The sequence below is a fragment of the Opisthocomus hoazin genome, chromosome 4 (assembly GCF_030867145.1).
Source record: "Opisthocomus hoazin isolate bOpiHoa1 chromosome 4, bOpiHoa1.hap1, whole genome shotgun sequence".
Lineage (NCBI taxonomy): Eukaryota > Metazoa > Chordata > Aves > Opisthocomiformes > Opisthocomidae > Opisthocomus > Opisthocomus hoazin.
In genome coordinates this window covers 79,066,105-79,088,999 of record NC_134417.1, presented here as the reverse complement: position 1 = coordinate 79,088,999, position 22,895 = coordinate 79,066,105, and the positions used below count along the sequence as shown (strand labels likewise).

General features: G+C 38.1%; 1 protein-coding gene across 11 annotated transcripts in view; it reads left to right on the top strand.

Annotated features, from left to right (window-relative positions):
* The window catches only part of PARD3 (par-3 family cell polarity regulator), a 471,104-nt gene that overhangs the window by 238,102 nt on the left and 210,107 nt on the right, over nt 1-22,895 (top strand). For all 11 annotated transcript variants that reach the window (XM_075419691.1, XM_075419690.1, XM_075419689.1 and 8 more), the window contains 4 exons: nt 4,165-4,256; nt 7,207-7,290; nt 17,366-17,491; nt 18,876-19,258. In XM_075419691.1, the coding sequence (XP_075275806.1) occupies nt 4,165-4,256; nt 7,207-7,290; nt 17,366-17,491; nt 18,876-19,258 (685 nt within the window). The remainder of the gene's footprint in view (nt 1-4,164; nt 4,257-7,206; nt 7,291-17,365; nt 17,492-18,875; nt 19,259-22,895) is intronic.

The following is a 22,895-nucleotide window of genomic DNA, read 5'->3' as shown; positions in this document are numbered from 1 at the left end:
GGGTAGAATGGAGATGTTGCTATCGAATTTAAGTGATAGGATTAAGTCTTCAGAGAAGACAGATTTATACAGAACTCTTACGTACCTTCAGAGCCCATTTCCCATTGTGTCAGGCTGAAGTAGACTGTAATCAGGGCTGGGCACCTAGAAATGAAGACTGCAGAAATGAAATGTGATTAAAGTGGCGGCAGTAACTATTGAGACTCCATGGCTGCTATTGAGTTCTGTGCAGGTAATCGTCTAAAGAAGACGAGGGAATGTGAATAAGTTCTGCTTATGCTTTTGGAGAGTTCATTAAAAGTGTATCGAACAGCGCGGATGGGTGGGAAAGCGCTTCTTTGAAGATGAAGTAGGGACTGCTAGTAATTGTGGATTAATCAGAGGTAGGAGATGTTATTTTGGTAATGAAACATAAAATGTCCAGTAAGATAGGAAAGGCATAGCTTGTTTTGAGCATTGGAAATGGAACAAGGCAGTCTTCATTCAGAAATAAACTGAGAGAATGTAATGAAAGGGTCTTTTTGAGTTCGTACCCAAAAATGTTGGCAACCATAATGCTAACATTTCTTAACTCTGAGGATTTTGTAATCCTAAGAGGTGGTAGGGAATTTCTTTTCAAAAATACAAACCAAACTGGCAGCTTTTCAGATGTATTTTATTAATGGTCTGCAGGTGAACTGTGAAATGGACTTTTCTGTATGCAGAACTGCTAGCATTAATAGTCCATTTTGAGCAGTGAAGAGTTTTTGAGTTGTTAATTTTATTACAGAACTTAGTACAATAGTGAAGAAGAGAGTTGTTGGTTTTGTTTTTTCGTTGTTTTTTTTTTCAGAACAATGGTTTGACTTGCTTTGGCACCTGCATAAACGATTTTTTTCATATTTGCAAGAATCTGCTACTGTGTACGTGTGCTTAAACTTCACTCTTAGAAGACACAGGAATTTTGTACAGATCCGTTTAAAAGTAAGAATAACTCTTTAAAATCCTGAATTCTCTTAAACGAAGACAAATTTTAAGAACTTTACTTTCTTTTTGATGACATTGTGTTGTTTCATCTCCGTATAAGCAGCCTAAATCCGTGAGAGATGGCACATGCACTTCGTGGGCAGTTACACCCCTGGCACCGTCAGCCCCGGGTGAGCAGCCCCGGCTGAGTTCTCTCAGCAAAGGGGACTGGGGGAGTGGTGCACCGAACGCATCGCGTTACGTAGAAGGGCCCTGGAAGAGGTGCTTCCAATTTTCCTCTGTGCTGTAAAGATGAAATGATCTTTTAATTACCTCAGTGCGGGAAAAATAATACGTTCTGTCTGTAGTGGCTGTACATTAAAAGCTGTATCTTACGATATGGCAGGAATCGGTGATTTTATAGAGAGAAAAGAAACCTTACAAGTTTGGGAGTTTGCTCGAATCGGTTATTTCTGAGACATGTCTGCACTAAGATCTGTCTGGCTTCTCAGAAACTTTCTTGGTCTTGTAAATGTCCTTTTCCTTGGTTTACCTCATGATAGCACATCCAGGTGGGATTTGCCTTTCAGAAGAAAACTACTTTCCAAATAAAGAAATAATTGCTTGATGCAGAGATTTTCACAGCTAGTTACTTTTCTTAGTAGATCAGAATTTTAAGTCAAATCCCTCTGCAGGTGTCCAATTTTTCTCCCCATTCACTTCAATGTAAATCAAAATCTGTGTTATTTTGAGAAGAAAAGAGAGCCTGATTACTGTAATATTAAAGATTTTTAGAAGGATACATCACACATCTGTTGATTATGGCAGCAGTGCTTTCGTTAGGGTTGCGATTCCTCCTCTAAGCACCTATTTACAGGCGCACGCATGTTTTTGATACAGATCTGTCTGCTGTCCGGGAAAAGCCAGACAGAGGCGTGTGGGAGCTGCTGCTCCTTAATTGCTTGGATAACTGACAGTGAGTCTGGTTCCAAAACTTGCTGTGTTTATAATGCTTCATACAAAAGGCACAAAAAGTAGATGTGATGGTGCCAGATAGCATCTGTTTTACATAGCTTTTGGTCTGCAGTTTCTGCTGTGTTATGTCCTAATATTAAAAGATATGGCAAAGACAGGAGGCAGGCAGGTTGGCTGCTGCCTTCGTCCTGGCTGCGCTTGAGGTCAGGCGTGGGGATGCTCCGTCCCTTGGCAGAGTAAACCTCTGGGTTTCTGCTAGAATAAACCAGCTGGGATGGAAAGAAAGAAAATGGGAAGTGCAACAAGTGGAGAGGCTGAAGTGTGAGCCAACATTAGGAGGCCCTGGGAACAAGAGCGAAGATACTGTCAGGTCTGGGAAGTGGTGGGAAGAAGGATTTCCACAAGGATTTAGATGGAGTCTTGCACGGCAGGCTGCATCCCAGGAGGGCACTGGAAACGAGTCTCTCAAGAGCAAGGCCAAAGGACTGCTGCAAAGACCGAGTCGGGCAAGGGGAGTTTTGTTTACAGACTTACTTTAAACTAGTCAAGGGAAAAACCTGTGGGGCTGAGAGATGGTAAAGTGTAGGTCCTGAGTGGTACCAGATGGATGATGCTTACAGTGTACGTATATAGATGTCTGGTGAAATGGCACAGCGTAAAGCCAGGCATTGATTTGTTAGCGGAGGCATAGCTGCTAATAGGTAGGGTGTTATTTCAGCCTCTTCTTACATGTGTTTGTACTTACCCTACGTTTGCTTGAAAAGACCACACATGGAAAATTGCCAAAAAAGGTCATATTAACAAAGTAACATGTTCTGATTTTCCTATGTATACCTTTTTGCATGTAACTTTAGAATTGTCCATGGAGATTTGGATATTTATTAATTTTTAAACTTTATTCCATGACACGTACAGAACTTCAACTGAAATCAGTAAATATAGAAATGTAAACACTAGCTTATGTCTTATTTATCAATTATATAGATTATCCTTTATATTGGACTTATAAGCAACTTTTACTATATGAGTTCTTGTTTACATTCACAATGCAGTTCTAGGCAGGTTCAAGATGCTGGTTAACCTTTGAAATGTATTACTTGCCTAGTGCTTAACAGAGATAGATGACGAAGAGGTGCATATTAAAGCCTCTCAAAACACAGGATCATCAATCTTCAAGTAGCTTTGCTTCATGCAGCGTGCTGCTAGCCAGGATGCACAAGGCCTATCTACAGCCCGTGGAAGCCTGATGCATCCAGCCTTCTGCTTTTGCAGATTCGCAGTGGAAATGTCAGCTGGACGTTACCAACTGCCTCTGCCTGCCTTTAATATCTCTTCAATAATTTAATTTATCGCCTGACTCTGCTGAACTCATAACCTATCCCTTATTATTTTAGTGACTTGATGACTCTAGCTGTAGAATCTAAGTCTGCGTTTGAAACCTATGGTTTGCACTTCATAATATTTTGTTTGGTCACATGGGTAATTAAAAGTATAAGCTTCTAATGAGTAACATAGGTCTAAGAACGGTTTTAGATCTTCTTACTAGTAGTCCTTGAATTACCTTGTTATAAATTTGAAAGTACAGTGTTCACAGCTTTGACAGTAAAATTGCACATTTGGTGAATAATGTATGTACTTTTTGGAAAGTCAAATTAAAACCAAAATCAATTGGTTAGCATTAGAGCCTCACGTAACTCTTTGATGTCAGCCTTTTCTGACATGCTATTAATAAAGGCCTGTGATAAAATGTTTAAGGAGGTCTTGGTACTTTATGGAATTATGTGGGCTGCATTTTCTTCTACTGTTTTTAACTCTTTACCAATGAGCCGGAGTGAGCTGCCGCGTGCATTCAGTCGAGTCCCCAGTAACCTGCCCAGAGAGAGCTTGGAGGGAGTTTGCCCAGACACTGCTGCCCATCAGCTGGTTTTGTGCTTTTACTTGGGTACCTGTGAAAAAAATGCTGTATGCGATAGCTTCTGTAGCATTGCTTTCAAGACTGTAGTAAAATTAAGATCTAAAACTAACTGAACTGTAAATATCATTAAAAAAATGCATAAAGTGACAAAAACCATTTTACAACACTTTCAGACAGCAGCAGAAAAGATTTTTGTAGTTGTGGAAGCACACATTTCCACTGCACGTGTGGTTACCCCAACAGTCTGCAAATGGTTAAAGGCATTATTAGAATGAGTTAACCTTTTGAACCTAGATTTAAATGATTTTTTTTTTTTTTTTAATATTTAGGATGAAGATCGGACAGAGGAGGACAACAGCAGAGTTGAGCCTGTTGGACATGCAGACACTGGTTTGGAGAACGCTACCAATTTTTCCCTGGAGTAAGTTACTGGCAGAACACATTGTTTTAATGATGAGTCTTGAGACTGCACATAGACTAACAAAAAACTTAGGGTCATACGAGTGATACTGCTCTTAAGAAAGTGGGGCAGTCTTTTTTAGGTCATGTGTCATTTTGGTTTTACACAATTTGCTTCATGGACCTTTTTACAGCAGATTTTAAACAACTCAAAAAGCCTGTGTTAAAGATGAGCGTCGGAAACTTGACATTTCTAAGTACTGATGCTGTAGTAGATTTTCTACCTTAAAGAAGACGCTGATTTGATGGAACTCTGAAAACTTGACAGAAGGAATAGGGTCAGTGCTAGCACCAATAAATAAAAACAGGCAAGAATTTCAAAAGGGGAAATCTGGATTCCTGTCACCGGTTCACAGTCTACTGGGAAGATGTGCATGGCGGTCATACAAGTTGTGTGGCCAGAAACCTCATACTTTATGAATGGATCAAAACTGGGAAGTTCCTCCTAGTTTAAAAAAGTCAGTAAAGGCTATTTTATTTCATCGTGAGATGCAGCAAGCTTGACCTTCTGCATTTCATTGCAAAGAGTCGATCCATACCTCAGTATGGAATTAATGAGAAAATATCCCCTTCTACCTTTAAATTAAACCTTTTACATTGACTAAACTTAATTTTTAAGTAGAAATAAATCTACTCCTATTAGTTCTGAATTAAATTATGAATTACATGCAGAGGCCTTAAATGTTAGATAAAGATTGTGGTCACATCTATTAGGCAACACATGCTGAGTTTTACTCCATTCCATTTACAAAATCTGTTACATTGTAAATTCCACATGCTGCTTGCTTTGGAGTAACTTGTTGACATTTCATCATATGCTACTTCATTCTTTTCTGTTTTGATATCATACTGCTTTGTGTGTTTGTTTGAAGTAGTTGGCCCAAACTTCTGAGAAAAGCAGGAAGCAAGACTGAAACAATCTCTCTTAGGAAGGGAACCATTTCCTTTTGTTTTCCATTTTACAGAGTTGAACATTTGAATTTGGGATGGGTTTTTGTAAAGAAAATGTGAGTGCCTAGACCTTAAATGTGTATTTTTGAAAAAAAGAAGGTTACTGGCTCAAGCAATAGAACAAGTTAAACAGTGTAGGCTGGATAAGACGACTGACTGTTTGTTTGTTTCTTTAAGTTGCGTTTCCATTTATGACAGTTCCAGGTGAATCATACTGATTTTCACTTGTTCTCTTCCTCAGCGCTCAATTCTCTTTTAAGCTGATAGGAAAGTCGGAAAAAATGTTGATCGCAGGGAGCCGTAGTCATGCCAATAGCAAAGGGTGTCTTTTGGAGGTGAAAGGCGTTCCTTGATTCCCGTGAGCTGCGTTGCACACCAGTTAGTGAAAACTTAGCCTGAATGTACAGTGAGCATGAAATGAAGTTAGCCTGTCCAGAACCTGGGGCAGGGAACGTTATCGAATGCTGTAGCACTCTCAGTCTTAAAACATTGGTCCAGGTCTGAAAAATAACACGTTTTTGGCTGAAGTCTCTCAGTCTCCTGTTGTTGCAGTACTTTCTTGAGCTAAGCAGTGGCAACAGGGATAGAGACCTTCCATTTCTGTTGTTTAAAAAACGAGATGAAAAAATCAGACACACATTGAGGTGTCTAACAAATGTAAAAGTTACCTTGAAAATATATTTTAAAAATTTAACGTGGAAGAACTATAAAGCAAACTGCATCGCAGGATTTTTGTTGACTTCTTAACAATGCGTGGCCTGGTTATTCTCAGGCTCCAGATGAAGCGCTGCAAGCTTTTGGGATGGGTCACCATATGATCAAGAGCTTATGGAAGGAAGTAGAGAATCTTTTACTGCTATCGTAGGGCATTGGTCTTGCTCTCTGCTCCAATTGTAGATTAAATTTGATTTGTACGCTTATGAGAAACACTCTCTCAAAGATCTGTGTATATATATGTAGTGCCAGGAAATATGGAAAAAGTATGTAATACTAGGGAGAGGCATAAGCCACAAATTTAGATTGTGGCTTTTGTTCAGATCTCTCACTTCCAGATTACTGAGAGGTTTGGCCTTCATGTATTATTTTCTCATTTGGGTATTTATAACTCTCTATGGTTTATGGGCTGTATTCCACCTTTCCAGATGTGGCCATGTTTCAAATGCATCAGTAGATTTGGTCCAAGTCTATTTCTAGAATTCCTGCATGTCTCCTTCTGAACCTGCACTTTCCTCTTTCACTTTTTCCCTCCCTGCAGCAAAAAGTATAGCTGAAAACTAGATGCAGAGTTGCTTCAGGAGCAAATCTGCTTGGTTTTGAATGCTGTAGTTAGATCTTACGTTGGAAACTTTGCTTGGTAAGGAGATACAGATACAGCGATCTTCCGATAAAAGAAATGGAATTGCAATAAAACAAAATAATGTGTTGTTTTAAAACCTGAAGAATTTAACCAGTTAAAAATTTAATAATTCTCATTTGATTAAGGGGTAGTTATGTGAAAGCTAATGTTCAGGCTTAGAGTGGTCTCTCTCTAAGATAAAAAAAATAAAGCATGCTGGTGCTGTGATCAGCTTTTAGGCTTCTCAGGAAAAAATGTACATGGTATTTAAGGTATTTCTGTTCAATGGTCCAAACAGTTAAATTTAAATTTAAATTTAACTTTAGAGTAAGGAAGAAATAAAATAATATGTGTGCAATTATGATGATACCTAATTTTATGTAGCAAACTAAGTTTAAAAAACAATTCTTTGATTTTTGTTTGTTTTATTAATTGAACTATTTTTGATGATTGGTCTCCTTTCATGCCATCAGATTGATCTTCAGGTACGTAGCATTCAACAATGCTTTCATCACCATGACTTGATTTCTGGAATGGTTTTGTTTTTCTGTGTATGTTTGTGTGGGGTGTTTTTGGTTGTTTCACAGCACATGTTCATATTCCCTCATTCGTCGTTGTCTCACAGTGATATGGTAAAGCTCGTAGAAGTCTCCAATGACGGCGGGCCTTTGGGAATCCATGTAGTGCCTTTCAGTGCCCGAGGCGGAAGGTAATGTAATGTATAGCATTTTAATTGAACTGTAACTTGCCGTGTTTTGTCTTAGTTGTACTAATTTTTGTATTGTGTGCCTTTGCCTTCTGTAGAATATTGTGTGTTTTTCAAAGGGTAGTCTCACTGATTAAGAAAGGAGGAAATGCAAGTGTTCTGCCACTGTACTTGGGGTGGACTCTGTAATGGAAAGGCTCTGCGTAAAAGGAGTTAGAACTGCGGGGTTTTAATAGCGGTTCTCTTGTGATCTCACAGGAAGTTGAATTATGAGACATTTCCTTTTGGATTCTTAAAATTAGAATCCGCCACATTAATTCAGGTTGATATGTATGCAACATTTCCCTGCTGACTATTTAGAGCCACGAGTTCCCAAATAACAGCAGGAGTCTAAAGCAGAGGCATCCTACGCCTGCGTTTGGTAAGAGTGGAAGAGAAAACAATCATCACGCTTTCGATATTTAGTGTTGTCCCATCTGTTGGGGTTAAAATGAAGAAGTAAAATGAGTTGAAACATTCTGGTTTGGGGGAAGGTGAACCTGTTTTAGTTATGTGACAAGCTGGAACTCATGAAGTTGGAATGATTACCAAAAAAAGGTAAAGAAAGTCCTTTACATTATAAATATCATTTAGGGGATTATATTAGTAAACAGAATGCATAATCTCTAATGTTTACTTTGCTAAATTAGAGTTTTAGCATTTAGAGTCATTAACATAGTCTCAGAAAAATAGCTTAACTTTTGTAGTAAGTAATTAGTGGTAGATCTGAAGCTTTTTAAGTATGTTGAAAAATTATAATTCTTCAGGAATATAAGCAAAATTTATTTTGATGATGCTTATCTAACTATACACTATATCTTCCATTTTTAAGGAATAGAGGAACAAATATATTTTTTAAAAAGTAGTCTGTGATTACCCATGAAGGGGTATTATGTTCTCATATTTCAGTCGACCTAGTAGCAATTGCAGTTTAGTAATTAAGAGCAAAACTAACTTGAGAGATACACATATCTCCAATGTTAATATCAACGTCTTTTCAGAGACGATAAATGTATTTTTTTTTCCTATACCAAATACCTTCACAGGATTTTAAACACAGTATAAGAGCTTTATTTGCAGTTGTTACTTTAAACCCAATGCTTTCATAGCTGTACTGACATGTATTATGAGAAAATGTATTCTTTTTTAATTTAAGGCTGCTTTTTCTGAGGACTACAGGTATTAAGAACAAACTTCGTAATGTGGTATATTTTTCTATTCACGATCTGAAATTTAGTAAATTCAGTGTGGTGATGGAACGGGCGTGAGTGAATGGTACTTTAAACATCAGCTCAGAAGTAAATCCCCTGAAGTTGGAAATGGTTGAAATGTTCACACAGTTATCTGGGATTTAGACAGTGTGAAGGCCAAGAAGAAGACTGGTTTAGGAAGGCTGACTGCCTACGAAGTACTTATTTAATAAAATTGATGTTAGAAATGTATATTTTGAGGTTTTGAATGAGAATTTTAATTCAAGATTCACTTCCAGCCTGTTAAAGTGGTTGTGAAGTCTGAGGTGAAGCTTAAGCTGTTTGTACGTAAGAAGAGCATGTAAAATGAAAAAGCCGTAAACACAGAAATAAAACATCTCACTTTTTTTTAAGGATGCTAGCTATGTCAAGAGCTACAGAGGACTTTTAACTCTTTTGTTGTCCTGAATTTGGGATTATATGATGAAGTTTTATTACAGGAAAGCCTATTTTAAATAATAGTTGTTTAGAATTCAGGACATACTTGAAAATTAGATTCTGTTGTAAAGGAAATAAATTGTATACTGAAATTTATTTACTTTTTCTTCATAATGCTGGAGCTACCCTCACTGAAAAATGGGTGGTACATACAATTGCCGTCCGAATTTTTTCAAAACCCTCCAAAATTATCTGCTGAAGGGGGAAGATACTTGGGCCCGTGTCTTGAAAGTGTTGGAGGAGCAGAGTTGGAGAGCACCTCAGATGTTTCCAAAACCTTTCTCCCATGCTCTCTGCATTGTAGTGGAAGAAGAGTAGAGTTCATTGCTGAGTATTGATGATAAGCACTCGCGTTGTACTGCTGCCTTACCGGCAGCTGTGCCCACGCCGCTGCGTGCTTGTGGAGAGAGCAGAGACATTTTCTCCAGGTGTTGGCAGCCTGCAGTGTGAGCAGGGAAAGGAACGCACCCAGCTTCAGTTTGGAGCACTTGGTGGGAGGCTTTGGGTTTTTTTTTGGTTTGTGGGGTTTTTTTGGTTATTATTGGTTGGTTGGTTGGTTGGTTGTTTTTTTTTTGTCCTGGTCCCCCAGCTCTTTTGAGCAGTGAAGATACACTTGGTTTTCCATTTGCTAGATTCGGAGGGAGAGCAGATGCTTGGCAGGGATCCTCTTCTGCCTGCTTGTTTCTTGCTCTAGCACATGGCTGCTCTTTGTTCCTCCTCTGGCTGCAAAGCACGCTGCTGTGTGGTCCAGTGAACAAGCTTACCTGAGCAGGGAATCTGCTCAGTAGAAACCTAAATATACAAAACGAAGCACAGGACTCAGTAAAGACTTTGAGGGATGTCCAAAAAGAAAAGATCTGATCTATCATAGAGCTTAGTGCATTGGCCTGTCATTGTTTTGTGTTTGATTGGTGTTCAATTCCAGTTATGCTGTATTTTCAATTATTTTTCTTCCAGTTCCTTTCTTGGGCTTTTGAAAATGTTACTTAATAGGCAATGGTTATTAAATCAATGATTTTAAAAAGTGAAAAAGTGTAAAAACATGCTAAAGCAATTGTCCTTTTTTTCCGCTATGCAATAAGCAGGGGCTTTCTCCCCCCTCCCCCAAAGCAAACACCCCAAACCACTAAAATTTGTATGCCATAACTATGTCCTTCATTTATATTGAGTAAGTATTTGACTAGTTCATGGTCTTTTGAGGGTTTGGAGTTAGATTTTGTCTTGAATATTGGATTTTGATCTTGAGCAAAATCTATAAAGATCTCTGCCTCATCTACATAGATGCTACTAATTGTTTGTAGTAAAACTGAGACTTTTTTTAATGAAGAGAATCTCTCTAATTCTCTGGGAAGAGTACTGTTGATTTGTACAGACATGGTCAAACTTTCTTCTGTGGATAAGTTTCCTTATTATCCTTCTATTTTTACTTCTAGAAGTTCATCAGTCCTTTATTGGCCTTTTTGATCATATGCGTTAGATAACAGAGGTTGTTCACCTTATCAAAAAGGAGGAGGGATATACATATTCGTCACCTTATGGTTGTGAAGTTTTTCAAGATAGAAGTTTTATATGCCAAACTGGCTTGGACATTTTTGCAATGGCATAGGTACAGCACTAAGCAGAATAGGAGGCATGAAAATGAAAGCAGAAGGAAGGACAGAATAGAAAGTGAACAGGGAAGTGCTTAGTTAGAGCGAAGAGGAAACAAATTAGTGGAAAGCATAAAAGGAAAGAAAATTCTAAATCTGTGCAAAATTTCCTTCAGCGCCAATCCTTCCTTCTTACTAGGTGCTCAGAAAGGAGGGCAAGCGCTCAGTCCCTTAAGAACAGCATTTGAGCAGTCCTGACTGATGGCTGATGGTATTTTGATGCATAAATGGGCTTGCACTGAGTTCTCGTCTGCAAGCTTAATAGTAATTATAGCACAATTTAGTGTTATGTGGCCTCTTCTACTTTTAAGAGTCTGTGAAATCTTCTCAAGCTCTATACCCTAGCTGTTCTTCTAAAATCCTGCTGTGTCTGTCTTTGGAAGGAGGTTCAACTGACACAAGAATGTATGAGATAACATCAGAAGTCTCTGTGAATAACAATATGGAAGTTATAGTCCCATCGACCCAAGACTACTGTGAAGTCTGCTTAGTAAAACAGAACAGAGAAGGATCACAGAATCACAGAATGTTCGGGGTTGGAAGGGACCTCTGTGGGTCATCTAGTCCAACCCCTCTGCCGAAGCAGGGTCACCTACAGCAGGCTGCACAGGACCTTGTCCAGGCGGGTCTTGAATATCTCCAGAGAAGGAGACTCCACAACCTCCCTGGGCAGCCTGTTCCAGTGCTCCGTCACCCTCAGAGGGAAGAAGTTCTTCCTCATGTTCAGACGAAACTTCCTGTGCTTCAGTTTGTGCCCATTGCTCCTTGTCCTGTCCCTGGGCACCACTGAAAAGAGCTTTGCCTCATCCTTCTGACACCCACCCTGAAGATATTTGTAAGCATTTATAAGATCCCCTCTCAGCCTTCTCTTCTTCAGACTAAACAAGCCCGGCTCCAGGATTTGGATATTCATCTGAAGACCCCAGAAAGAACATCCGTTAATAAGTATCAGACATGTTACTTTGATGCAGAGCAGTGAGTCTGTAGCGCTCCGCCAGCTGTTCTTCCTATTGAAGCATGCCACAAAATCCGTGATAAACCATACAGCTAAAATCTGGCTGCTAAAAATAGTCAATCTCTGTTTTTATGTTATATAGCCTAAATGTCTTAAAACTATTACGGAAGTCTCAGAATAATGGGAAAAATAAGAGACTGGATTTTATTGCTTTTTGTCAGTTTAAATGACAAATTTTAACAAATTTTATTAAAAAACAAAAAACCTCAAAGGATGGTAGGCATTGATGTATACATAGTCCCCGTGCTAGAAAGTTGTTTATATGGTTTTCTATTCTGTAGTGGTTTTTTTTTTTTAACGTTTAGTGGAAGTGTCCTTCATTTTCTCGAGTTTATAAATCACTTTATATTTCACTGTAAAAGATTTATTCTTTTACTCAAGATACAAAGAAAACTAAACATCTAATGGCTGTTGTCTATACCAAAGTCCTTAATACCGCCTTCAAGGTGCCTCTCTAACAATCATATTCTTTTTGATCATCTAGTAGGTATGTGTTATCTGCATCTCCACTTAATCCTCTCCTGCATTTCCGACCTTTGAAGTCTCAAGGGTAGCCATGGTTTTCAAAAACATGTGCACTGGGAAAAGATTCCCCGTGGTGTGAATGTACCATTTCTTCACTCTTTTAGCTGAATTCAAGGCTTTCATTGTCTGATCTCATCCTTTTAAAAGTTGTGTGAACTTAATTTGACGTATTATGGAGGCTAAAAAGCTGAGCAGTAGTTACCAAAGGTTGGAAATTGGTTCCGGACGTCAGGCGTGAAAGCTGATAAAGTTACTTTAATGTCTCCGCAGTAGCGCCGTGACGTCAATGTGGTGCGAAGGAGTTTATGTCCAATTTAGCATTGATCAGCCACGATAATTTGACTTGAACAAATAGGCTGATTTGCTTACTCTGACCTCCGAATCTCAGGAAATTTATCCTGTGTTTATGTTCCCGTAGAACTTCTCAGAGATCTTTCACTGTGTGAGGCTGCTACACATCTGTGTTTCAATCAATCCTCATTTTTTCCCCTTAATCTAGTTTTTGCCTTTTCATGTTGGTGACTTTACGTAAACATCTAAATTGGTTATTTTCTGTTCTGTCTGATTTGATTATATTACAGTTAGCTTGCAGGTAATAGTTAAATAACTTGAGTGTGTATGTACAGCGGGCAGTGGTGGCTGAATCATATTCTAGATGGCAAATGTAATATTTTTATTACTCCTATAGTATTTACACTGCCAGTTTTTATTAAGACAAATTATCATCATTTCTGTACAGCTGGATGGCATGTGGGGAGTTCACAATTTCAAAGAACTACCCAGACTAACTCAGGCAATTTAGATGTCAATAAAAAATTCGTTGCTTATTTCTAGTTTTATCGTTGGTTGTAATTTATACTGAGAACTGAAATGTTAACACATGTAGCTGAGTTTATTTTAATTGTATAATTAGAGTAATGAACCTTGTGGAAATACAGTGGTGCAAATGCTAATATAATCTAAGCTGTTTACATTCCCAATTAGGTATTTAAAACAAATAAAAGATTGAGCTCTGTGCTTTGATACTGTTTCCTTTCTGTCCCCATGTCAGCTAAAGTTAGTCTAAAACAGTGCATGTACCAAATTTCCATTTTTAATTATTGTTTCGACAGGGTTGCAGACTTGCAGAGCATTTTACAGAGGTTCACGCAGTATTTAATCTCATTCTTGAAGCAGCTGTAGTTTAAAATGTTCATAATGGAAGAATTTATGTTAGAAAACATGTTGACTAACTGACTCGATTAAGCAAATTCGAATGCACCATGTGTTTGTATACTACAGGGTTGTGTTTAAACAAATGTATATACTGACTCTTGTATTTTATACTGGAATAGTTTACAGGCTTTCAAAATTTCTGTTTTCCTAATGTAGGAAATGTAATACTGAAACTGTTGTAGAGCAACATCTCCACTTATCAGGATTAATGGTGGTGCCATATAGCAGGAAAAAAAAATCCAATTAATTTTTAGGTTATTGCATATTTGCAATATCAGGTTTACTCTGTTTATCTCCAGTAACTTCCACAACAAACATTAATTCCCATGATGCCTTTTTTTACAGTCAGATTCTTACATCTAACCATAGTATGCTGAAGAACTACTGCAGGAAATTGATAAGCTTTTGTTACTAATATTTTCAGGAACATACGTTTTCTGCAACTTCTGGGAGAGTTTACTCTGCTACGCAGAACCCTGTTCAGGAAATTGTTTCTGGAACTGTGTCTGAAGGGATCTTTTATATAAAAAACCACAAAAAATTAAAAGGCACTGTGAGGATCCTGGTTCCAAATTTGGCTCAGGCTGTTCATCCAGCCTTGAATCTGTTCTCAGTGACTTCAGCTTTCTATGCCTCGGTTAACCTAGCTCTAACATTTGTTAAAAAGTGAAATCCTCATGAGCACCATATGTTGTGTGTGAGATGAGCAATCTTGCATTAGTAGAACTTGTAGCCTTTGTTTAATGAGATTATTTGCAATTTTAAGTGGTAGTTTATTCATGTCTTACGTTATTTCACTGTTGGTTAGGATCAGTAATATTTTTACTAGATTTGAGAGCTTAAGTGAAGTAAATTTAAGAAATGACAAACTATACATAAAGATGCATCCTGCGTTAATAATTTAATATAATTTCAGATTGCAAAACAGTAGAGAGCAGTTTTTCAAGAAAAATGCTGTGCGGAAACCATTGATAGACAAATTACTCTGTAATCATAAGTATGTGGAGACACTGGGATGAAATAATCATCTTATTTTGCATAGTGTATTATCATGGTGTTAACTTGGAGTATTGTTCTTTGTGTGGAATATGTTTTGATATTTAATATATTAGTATTTTTGTATTTTTGAGATTTAACTGTGTAAACAAAACACCTGCTGCAATTACTGTGTATGCTCTCGTGCAAGCATTGCACGCACATCCAAATGCTGCGTTGTCTTTGGGCATTACAGAGGAGCACACCTGCATCAAAGTTGCCATGAAGTGAAAGCAAAGGAAGAGTAGACACAATTTTTTCCTCTCTCCCTCAAATATTTTGGTGGTTTTCTCTTAAATGTAGCATTCTCAACTTTACATTTGCTTGCTCATCTCTTCCACTTTTAGTGATATCCTCTTTAGTACCTTCACTTCGGGGCTCAAAGACATTGTCTCCCCAGAGAAATTCAACAACTTACAAGTGGAAAAGTCACCAACTTGTTTTCTAACCATGGTTTTATGTGTATCAAAACTACAATTCTGAGAAAAGTAGCCTAGTGAAGGCATACAAGTCTTTTTCCTTTCCTTAGAGAAATAAAAATATTTTATCATTAACACTCATAAATTTTATTTTAGTGTTTTTTAGAACTAACAAACATATTCTATTAAATTGTTTCTATAATTATTTATGACTTTTAAAGAAGTCTGAGACTGTGTTCAAGGCTTATTTTAGAGAATAGAAGTAAAAAGGGATTGAGTCAGTATTTTGTAAGTTTATTTTCTTTCCTGTGACAAATGCCTTCATAATTAATCAGCAAATTTTAGTACAATAAATGCAGCACAACATGGTCATTAAGTTAGTGGTTGACTGTTGTAGACTTCAGAAATTTTTTTCCATGCGAACTACTAGAGGATTGTGGGAAATACAAACAGGAAACCACGTTGAATATCTAGATAGTACTTCCCAGATCATGTCCTAAAACATGTTTCACTAGCTCGGCCATCAGAAAAAAACAGGGAAGAATTGTTTTTACTTCAGGAAAAAAAGCAAGAAGTTTTTATTTTCCTTTTTCTTGGGAGATGCTGAGTTGTTGGAAGGAATCGACAAAAGGTGGAAATTTCCAAACTCAAAGCATATCAACTTGGGGTGGGGACGGATAGGACTAGGTGCACTCTAGTATCTCTTGTGTTTTTCAAGACTTTTTTTTCTGAGATACTTGTATTCTGGAGAAGGGATACTTTAGCTTTATGGAATCTTTCTGGTCCGTGTGCTCCCCAGCGTTACTGCCCAGAGCCAGGTTGCTGGCTGCAGCCACTGCACTCACGGCAAGCCCCATCTCAGTCCGCAGCCGCACCTGGGCGGCTCGTCGGGAACCGGCTCAGGGTGCACAAGGTTTCCCTCTGATGGGACCCTGCACATGTCAAAGGTGTGGCACATCAGGTGTTTGCAAAATACTCCGTGTCACTTGGAAACAGTAGTATCATTTAAATGTTAATGTCTGACTCAAACTTTGTTTGATGATTTCTGTTGTCAAGACGCTTTATGTTGTTTTTCTCCTCTCAGTCTGTTTACATGTATAGATCCTTTCAACATCATATCTTAATGTCTCTAGGTGGTTCCAAAATGGAAATACTACTAGGATTGTTTCTCTTGCTCCTTCATCTGCCTTGTAGGAGGAAACGTAGGACTGTTCTGTAAAATAAATATCTTATTTGCATATATTTAAATTCCTCATTTCAGAATTTATTATAAAGTGGAAGAAATAAGTTAATTTTGCTTTTCTGACCCATTTGATGAAGTGCTCAAGTGCATATATAACTTTTGAGCACATGAGATGTCCTTTTAAGAATCATTCACTGCTCATTTACCGTGAGGTATGTGAACTGAAGTGCTGTGATCACTGAAAGTTGTGGGTGGAGGCATGCGTGGTCTTGCAATTCCTGCTACACAACAAAGTATTTTCCACACTGTGCCTTGAAAGGACTTCTGAAAAAGTAGTGCTGTTGACTATGATGATGGAAATTTGACCCACTAATAGGACCTGTGGGATTTCAAAGTAAAGCTGATCCTCTTTAAAAAAATCAAATGCAGTGTCAATGCAAGCATAATCCTGAAGATTGAGTCCTGCTTCAAACCTAGAGTTCAGGTATAGAAGCATCATTGACTTTTCACACTATCCTTCCAGAACCTAGAAATCCATGCTTCAGGATCCGTTTAATAATTTTAGGCTGAATATTTGTTTACCTTTTCTCGCTAAAAATGTCCTTAAGATGACACTATGGGTGAGTACTAGACAGAGGTGCCAACTCTCATTGCGCAGAGGCTATCAGATGGTCATTGTCCTCAGTCATTACTGAACCAATTAATTTAAGATAATATGCTGAATTAAAAATGACATTTAATTTTTTGGTTTCCTCTTTGCTGTTTAGTAAAAAAAGTTAAGGCTTGAAGATAAAAGCATTTGGTTCACCTGAAGTTCCTGAATCATTTATTCATCCCTTCATTATAGGCTGCTTTTCATGCAAGATGATGCCACGTTTCACTTGCTCAGAAGCAGTAGTGATGGCTGTAGTATTCTCTGCTAGTTCAGAAATTCAAATTTTAGGTTGAACCTGTTCAACTTCAATCAACTAGCAGAAATGATGCCGGCTCTCGGATGTGTGGTGCTGCTTGAAGCTTTTACTGCTCAGAAATCTAGGCCTTTTGCCAGAATGGACGTGCTATCATCACACTGCCTGTTCCTTCTTACTTTTAAATTACGTGCTTGATTCACCTAGGGTCTTTGTTTCATGGAGAAGGGATAATAGTTCAGGTAATGCTTATAAATGATTTGAAACTATGGTGTCCTCCTTCAAGGTAAAGATGGCTTAAAATTTAGTTTCTATAGTGATGATGATAAAATACTAGATCAGTAGGATTTTCTGTGCTGTAAGTTGTTTAAACAGTAATAATTTGTAATCTTAATGTTCCAGAACCCTGGGGCTGCTGGTAAAGCGATTGGAGAAGGGTGGAAAAGCTGAACAAGAAAACCTTTTTCGTGAGAATGATTGTATTGTCAGGATTAACGATGGAGACCTTCGGAACAGGAGATTTGAACAGTAAGTGTACTTACCAGACATGACATTGCATCGTTTAATCTTTAACTCTGCACCTTGCGGTAATTTGAGGAAAGCGAGAAAAAGTTGTCAAAGCTCACCTTTCTAATAAAGCAAAGATACACTAAGGGTCATTAGTGGTTTTAAATTAGCCAAACTACAAAAAATTCAGGATAATTATTGTCATTAGAGTATATGCACTTCTCATTCGGTTGTTTTTGCACATTTTAGATTTTTTCTTCTTGCATTGGTAAACTGTTTAACCTGAAATTCCGATATAGCTTTTGCTCTTATCCTTGCAATGCATCACATTCAATATAAGTAGACAGCATGGAGACTTTGTTTTTAACATTTTAAAAGTATTTGTGGTTTTGTATGTGTGAGAACTATAAGTCCTATGTGCAGAAACCTTCCTGGAGAAGTTTGAGAGATCAGAAATATTTGCTCAGTGGGTGCCTGGGCTTGGTGGAATCCCGAAATGGTGAATCAGAAAGACTTTTAAGAGTGAAATCAGGTTGTAGTTCACACACAGCTAATTGAAAGAGAAAGTGGAGGAGAGGTATGCAGAAAATGAGCACTTTCAAGGATGATGATGTTGTTCTGAAAACTCTAACCTGTTGAGGGCCAAAGGAATATCATTTGTTCTGATTGTCCTGTACTTAACACACATTTGAAATGTGTTTTTTATTTCTTTGACTCTGACCTGGATTGGAACACGACCCTGTGCTGTATGGTTGAAAGCAGCTTGTCTCTGCTTGTTCTGTGCTCCCGAATCATGATTTGTTAAGTCTGTGAAGAAACTTGTTGACTTTGTGTACTTTGAATGTGACCTAGAGCCCAATGTCTGTCTGTGCAGGATTAAGCATTTTTTCCCTATTTCTTAATGTTATATTCTGAAAGACTAGTAACTTATGAAAACTAAAATGTAAATTATTTTTTTTGCAAGACTGCATATACTGTCAGAAAATTATGGAAATACATAGTCTTTGTATAAAGTGTAATTTTCATTCTTAATAATTCTGTTGTCACTGTGATTACTGTTATCACAATTATCACAATTATTAAGGTTCAGAACAGAGGGACAGTGCAGTCCCGCCATAGAACTGTCTGCCTTTCAAGACTGTGGTTAAAATTGTTGCTTTTCCGAATTCAGTATTTGGTACATTAGTTGTTCAGCATATTTAACCATTGTGTTACCCCAAGGCAATAAACCTTAGCAAAATGCAGGCCAAGTAGTCAAGTGAACAGATTCAAGTTTTACGGCTTATGCTTGAATGCAATGTGTCTGTCAGCTCGTGTTGCTTAATTAACATTAGTAATTGCGCTTATAATGTCTTGTAGTCTGCCAGTCCTAATTTGCTAATTTTCTGTTCATTTTGAAACCTAGAGCACAGCATATGTTTCGCCAAGCCATGCGTACGCCGTTCATTTGGTTCCATGTGGTCCCTGCGGCAAATAAAGAGCAGTACGAACAGTTGTCCCAGAGCGAGAAGAACACGTACTACTCCAGCCGGTTCAGCCCTGATTCCCAGTATGCTGACGGCAAAAGTATTAACAATTCTGGACTTCACACGTTACAGAGAATGTCTCGAGCCGGTAACCAGTCCGATCAGACAGACTCCTACTCGCAGCTACCTCATAGTGTGAATTCATCAGGGAAACCACCCTCGGGCCTGGTACCATCACCTCAGAAAGTTCTCGCCTCCACTGCGAACAGTGGGTATAACACCAAAAAGATAGGGAAGAGGCTCAGTATACAGCTAAGGAAAGGTAAGGCAGTGGTGTGCTCCTCACAGGGTGTGAGGTACGTGTGCAAGGTGTGTGTACGTGCGTCCAGGGCCATGTGTTGGGCAGGACAGCATGCAGGAGCGTGGGGGATGTGATGGGATGGTGTTTGAAGCCGAAGGGCTGAGCTGTCCCGGATAGCACCCGTGGGAGTCCAGCTGCGCATTCGGTGTGTGCAGCCTTTTGGAAAAGGCCATTTTGAAGAGTGCTTTGACATTGTTTTCTGTCTCTCAACTAATAAGAGAAGTGCAGTAAGTGCTACAAATTCTGTTGGCCAAGACCCAGGGACTGGTGAACTATTTAATATAAATAAATATGATAAAATGGCCCATATTCTGTATTTACAGTTACTGTGACTTTTCAAATTGAGTAACTGGTTTTGCCGTTAGATTTTAAGAGTGGGTTGGATCCAGTTGGTAAATTGGACTTTCTAATTTCCAGCTAACTGGAAACATTCCACTGGGATGAGAAAGTCTGTATTTAAACGGTTGAGATGCAACATGGTATTACCTATCTTGGCCCTTATGCTAATGTAATTTGAATGGGGGTGAGAGATGATTTAGGGACAGAGGAGAAAGCGGTGCTTGCTTATCTTAACATCTGTGTTAAATCTGCACATGTAGATGTATTGGTACATCTGTAGAAATTTTATGATGTGTTAAATGTCCTAAGTGAGAACATTTGGTATTTTTGTGTAGTTACAATCTAGATGCTATTAAGATAGTTTGAAGTATAATAAAATGACATTTAGATGCAAGTATTTCTTAGCTCTTGGGAAATGATTTTTTTAAAGGAATATACATGCTGTAAGCTTTGTGGTATTAAGATGAGTGTGTTTAAGGTTAGATATTATTTGATCTCTAGCAGCAAGAATAGGGTTTACATTACACAGCAAGAAGTTTACCCATGTGACAGTATTCTCTGTGAACTCAAAGGACGTTCCGCTTAGGGTATGGTATGTGCTTAGTGTTAAAAATTTTTATTAATTAATCCTTTTATCGAAAGGTATCATGGATAATGCATTGAATGGTAGAGATTTTACAGTTTCACAGGCACCAGGCTACTTGTCCCATTATCCTTATGCTTTCCTTTCTATGAACTTCACATGAACCACCAGATTGCTGCTTTCTGCTTGCTGAATTTTAAGCTCTACAAACTTGGATGACATAAGGTTGAGTTGACAGTTTGCTTCTGCTGTTGATGCTCCTTCAAGAAATTCTTTAGGCCATCGCTCAGATCTGCCTGCTTGGAAAAATTTGTTGTTACTGGCTGAGCAAGGAACCACTGTGCTTACAAATATGCTCTCAGTCACTACAGTGATTTTTACCTGTTTTTTTTGTGTTTGTGGAAGCCTGTAGAAATATCACTTGGATATTATTACATAAAAGAATTCATAGCCAGGAGTGGAAATATACATTTCATATAATTTAAAAGCATCAACAAATGAGTATAGAATATGGTAACACAATGTTTTTACACAAACCAAATGTGCCATTATAGCTGCTCATAAGTTACGAGACTGTAATTTTGATGTGTTATGGATTCTTTGACTGTGATACGAGCTTACATGTTGGTCCTCTTGCACTGGATACAGTTTCATAAATACTCTCCCCGCTTCTGCGATGTGACTTAGCCTTGCTGGCACCAATATATGAGGTGATTTTGGAGTGAAGGAGGTGCACGCTACCTGTTGGTGGAGAGTGACCTAGAGGATACTTTAACTTCTAGTTCATACTAGAAAAGTGCTAGTAAAAGCATTGAAATCCGTATCTAGAAAATATTGCAGAAGTTTGGAGGGGATATTTGTTCCTAACAGTTTTCTTATGTGAGAATACTACTTGTGAAGAAATGGCACCTAGCTCAGATTATAGACAGACAGACAGAAACTATTTAGTGTTCTGTATTTTAGGTGTGGTGATATTTAAAAAAAAAAAAAAAGTGTGCATAAGGAAGGATACCTTTTTATTGTTGCTGTCTTTCATTTGTGAATATCTACTGTAGAAAGGGGCATATTCTCCAATTTTGGCTTTCATTTGATCACTCTGACAGCATGCATATGGAGCAACAAGTGAAGCAAAACACTGAAGTATGCCCCCAAGTAGTTTTTTATAAATATGAGTGCAGTAGGGATGTTGATTATCTTTGGCTATTTCTGATGAAAGATGTTGTAATAACACAGGCTTTATAGATAGTTAACAAATGTGCTTTCTTTCTAGCTAACAGACAGCAGTTATTTCACCAGTTACCATCATTAGATTGAAAACTGCTTGTGGGGTGCCTGAAGGTATACAAGCATGTAAGGCTTCATCTTGAAATTCACTTTCGATTTAACCTGTACATTCTGGTTAATGATGTCGTATATGAGAATTGACACTTTTTCAATACAGACAGACCTTGTTTATTACAGCTGTGTTTTTACATATTGCCCGAGCTTTATTATAGAAAATGACATGGTAAAATAACCCTACAGTGCGTGCTTCTGTAATTATGATTTCTTAATATTTATTGCTGTTTTGGCATTTTAAAATAACCTGAACTTTCATAGGATTTAGCTGTTTAATAAAACCAGAAGAGAAGGTCAGTCATATGTTTCAGTCAGTGCAGAATGTTTGTTGGCTTTTCTAAATGAAAATGGATATCTGTTTATCTTTCCTTAAAGGTCAGGGCCTGAACTTTTAGCATATAGATGTAGGGGTTATTGCTGATATTCTAATGCCATTAAGGCTATATAACAGTCTAGCTTAATAGCTCACACAAATTAAGATAGTACAAGACATGACAGTGAGCCTGTGTTTATATATATTGTGGTGTAAGCTGATATGCCGTAAGTGTAAATGCATAAAAATAGTTCTTTACTAACACCCGGAGTGTTAGGGCAAGTTTTTACCCTTGCACCAGGACAATTCTGGAGTGTTTTTCTTTGACTGCAAGGTTTGAGCCAATGCAATTGAGAGAAATTTAATCCAACACTTATAAATAATAAATAACCAATTATACAACAAATGATTCTAAGGCTCAGTCTTTGAGCACTGAGTAACTCACAGCATTTAGCTCGATGCTCGCAAAAGACTGCTTTTCAATTGGGCACTGTATTCCTCAGATTTTGTATGTACTGGTTTTGACATCGTTGTACTAAGACAAGCCTGAAGTAGTCAGTCTTTAAATTAGCTTCAATTTATTTTATTGCCCTTAAGTATAATACTCATTGCATCAGATCATTTCTATCTATAGCTACGTATTTGTCTAGCTAAATCAAATATATAACTCTTGAGGTAAAATGTCAAAACTGAACTCTTGTTTTTGAAGCTGGTCCTAGTTCCACCAAATATTTTGCTACTTTTTGTCTGAAGTATTCAGTGCATCAGGATTTCAGTCCACATCTCCCTGCTTCCAGAGAGTGACTTACCCACCGGCCACGGGAGCTGTTATCACCCCTTCCTTTGTGGCCCAAAGAGTATTTCTCTCTTGCGAAATAGCATAGCTTTAAGCGGAAGGAAGGAGTGACACAACTGGAGGAGACCTTACAGCAGGAAGGCTGTAGGACTCACCCTGTCCGTTACAGAAGGGGCGCAGCAGCTGTGTCCCAGGCGCTGGTGGGTCCCGAGAGGGAGGAGGCACTTTG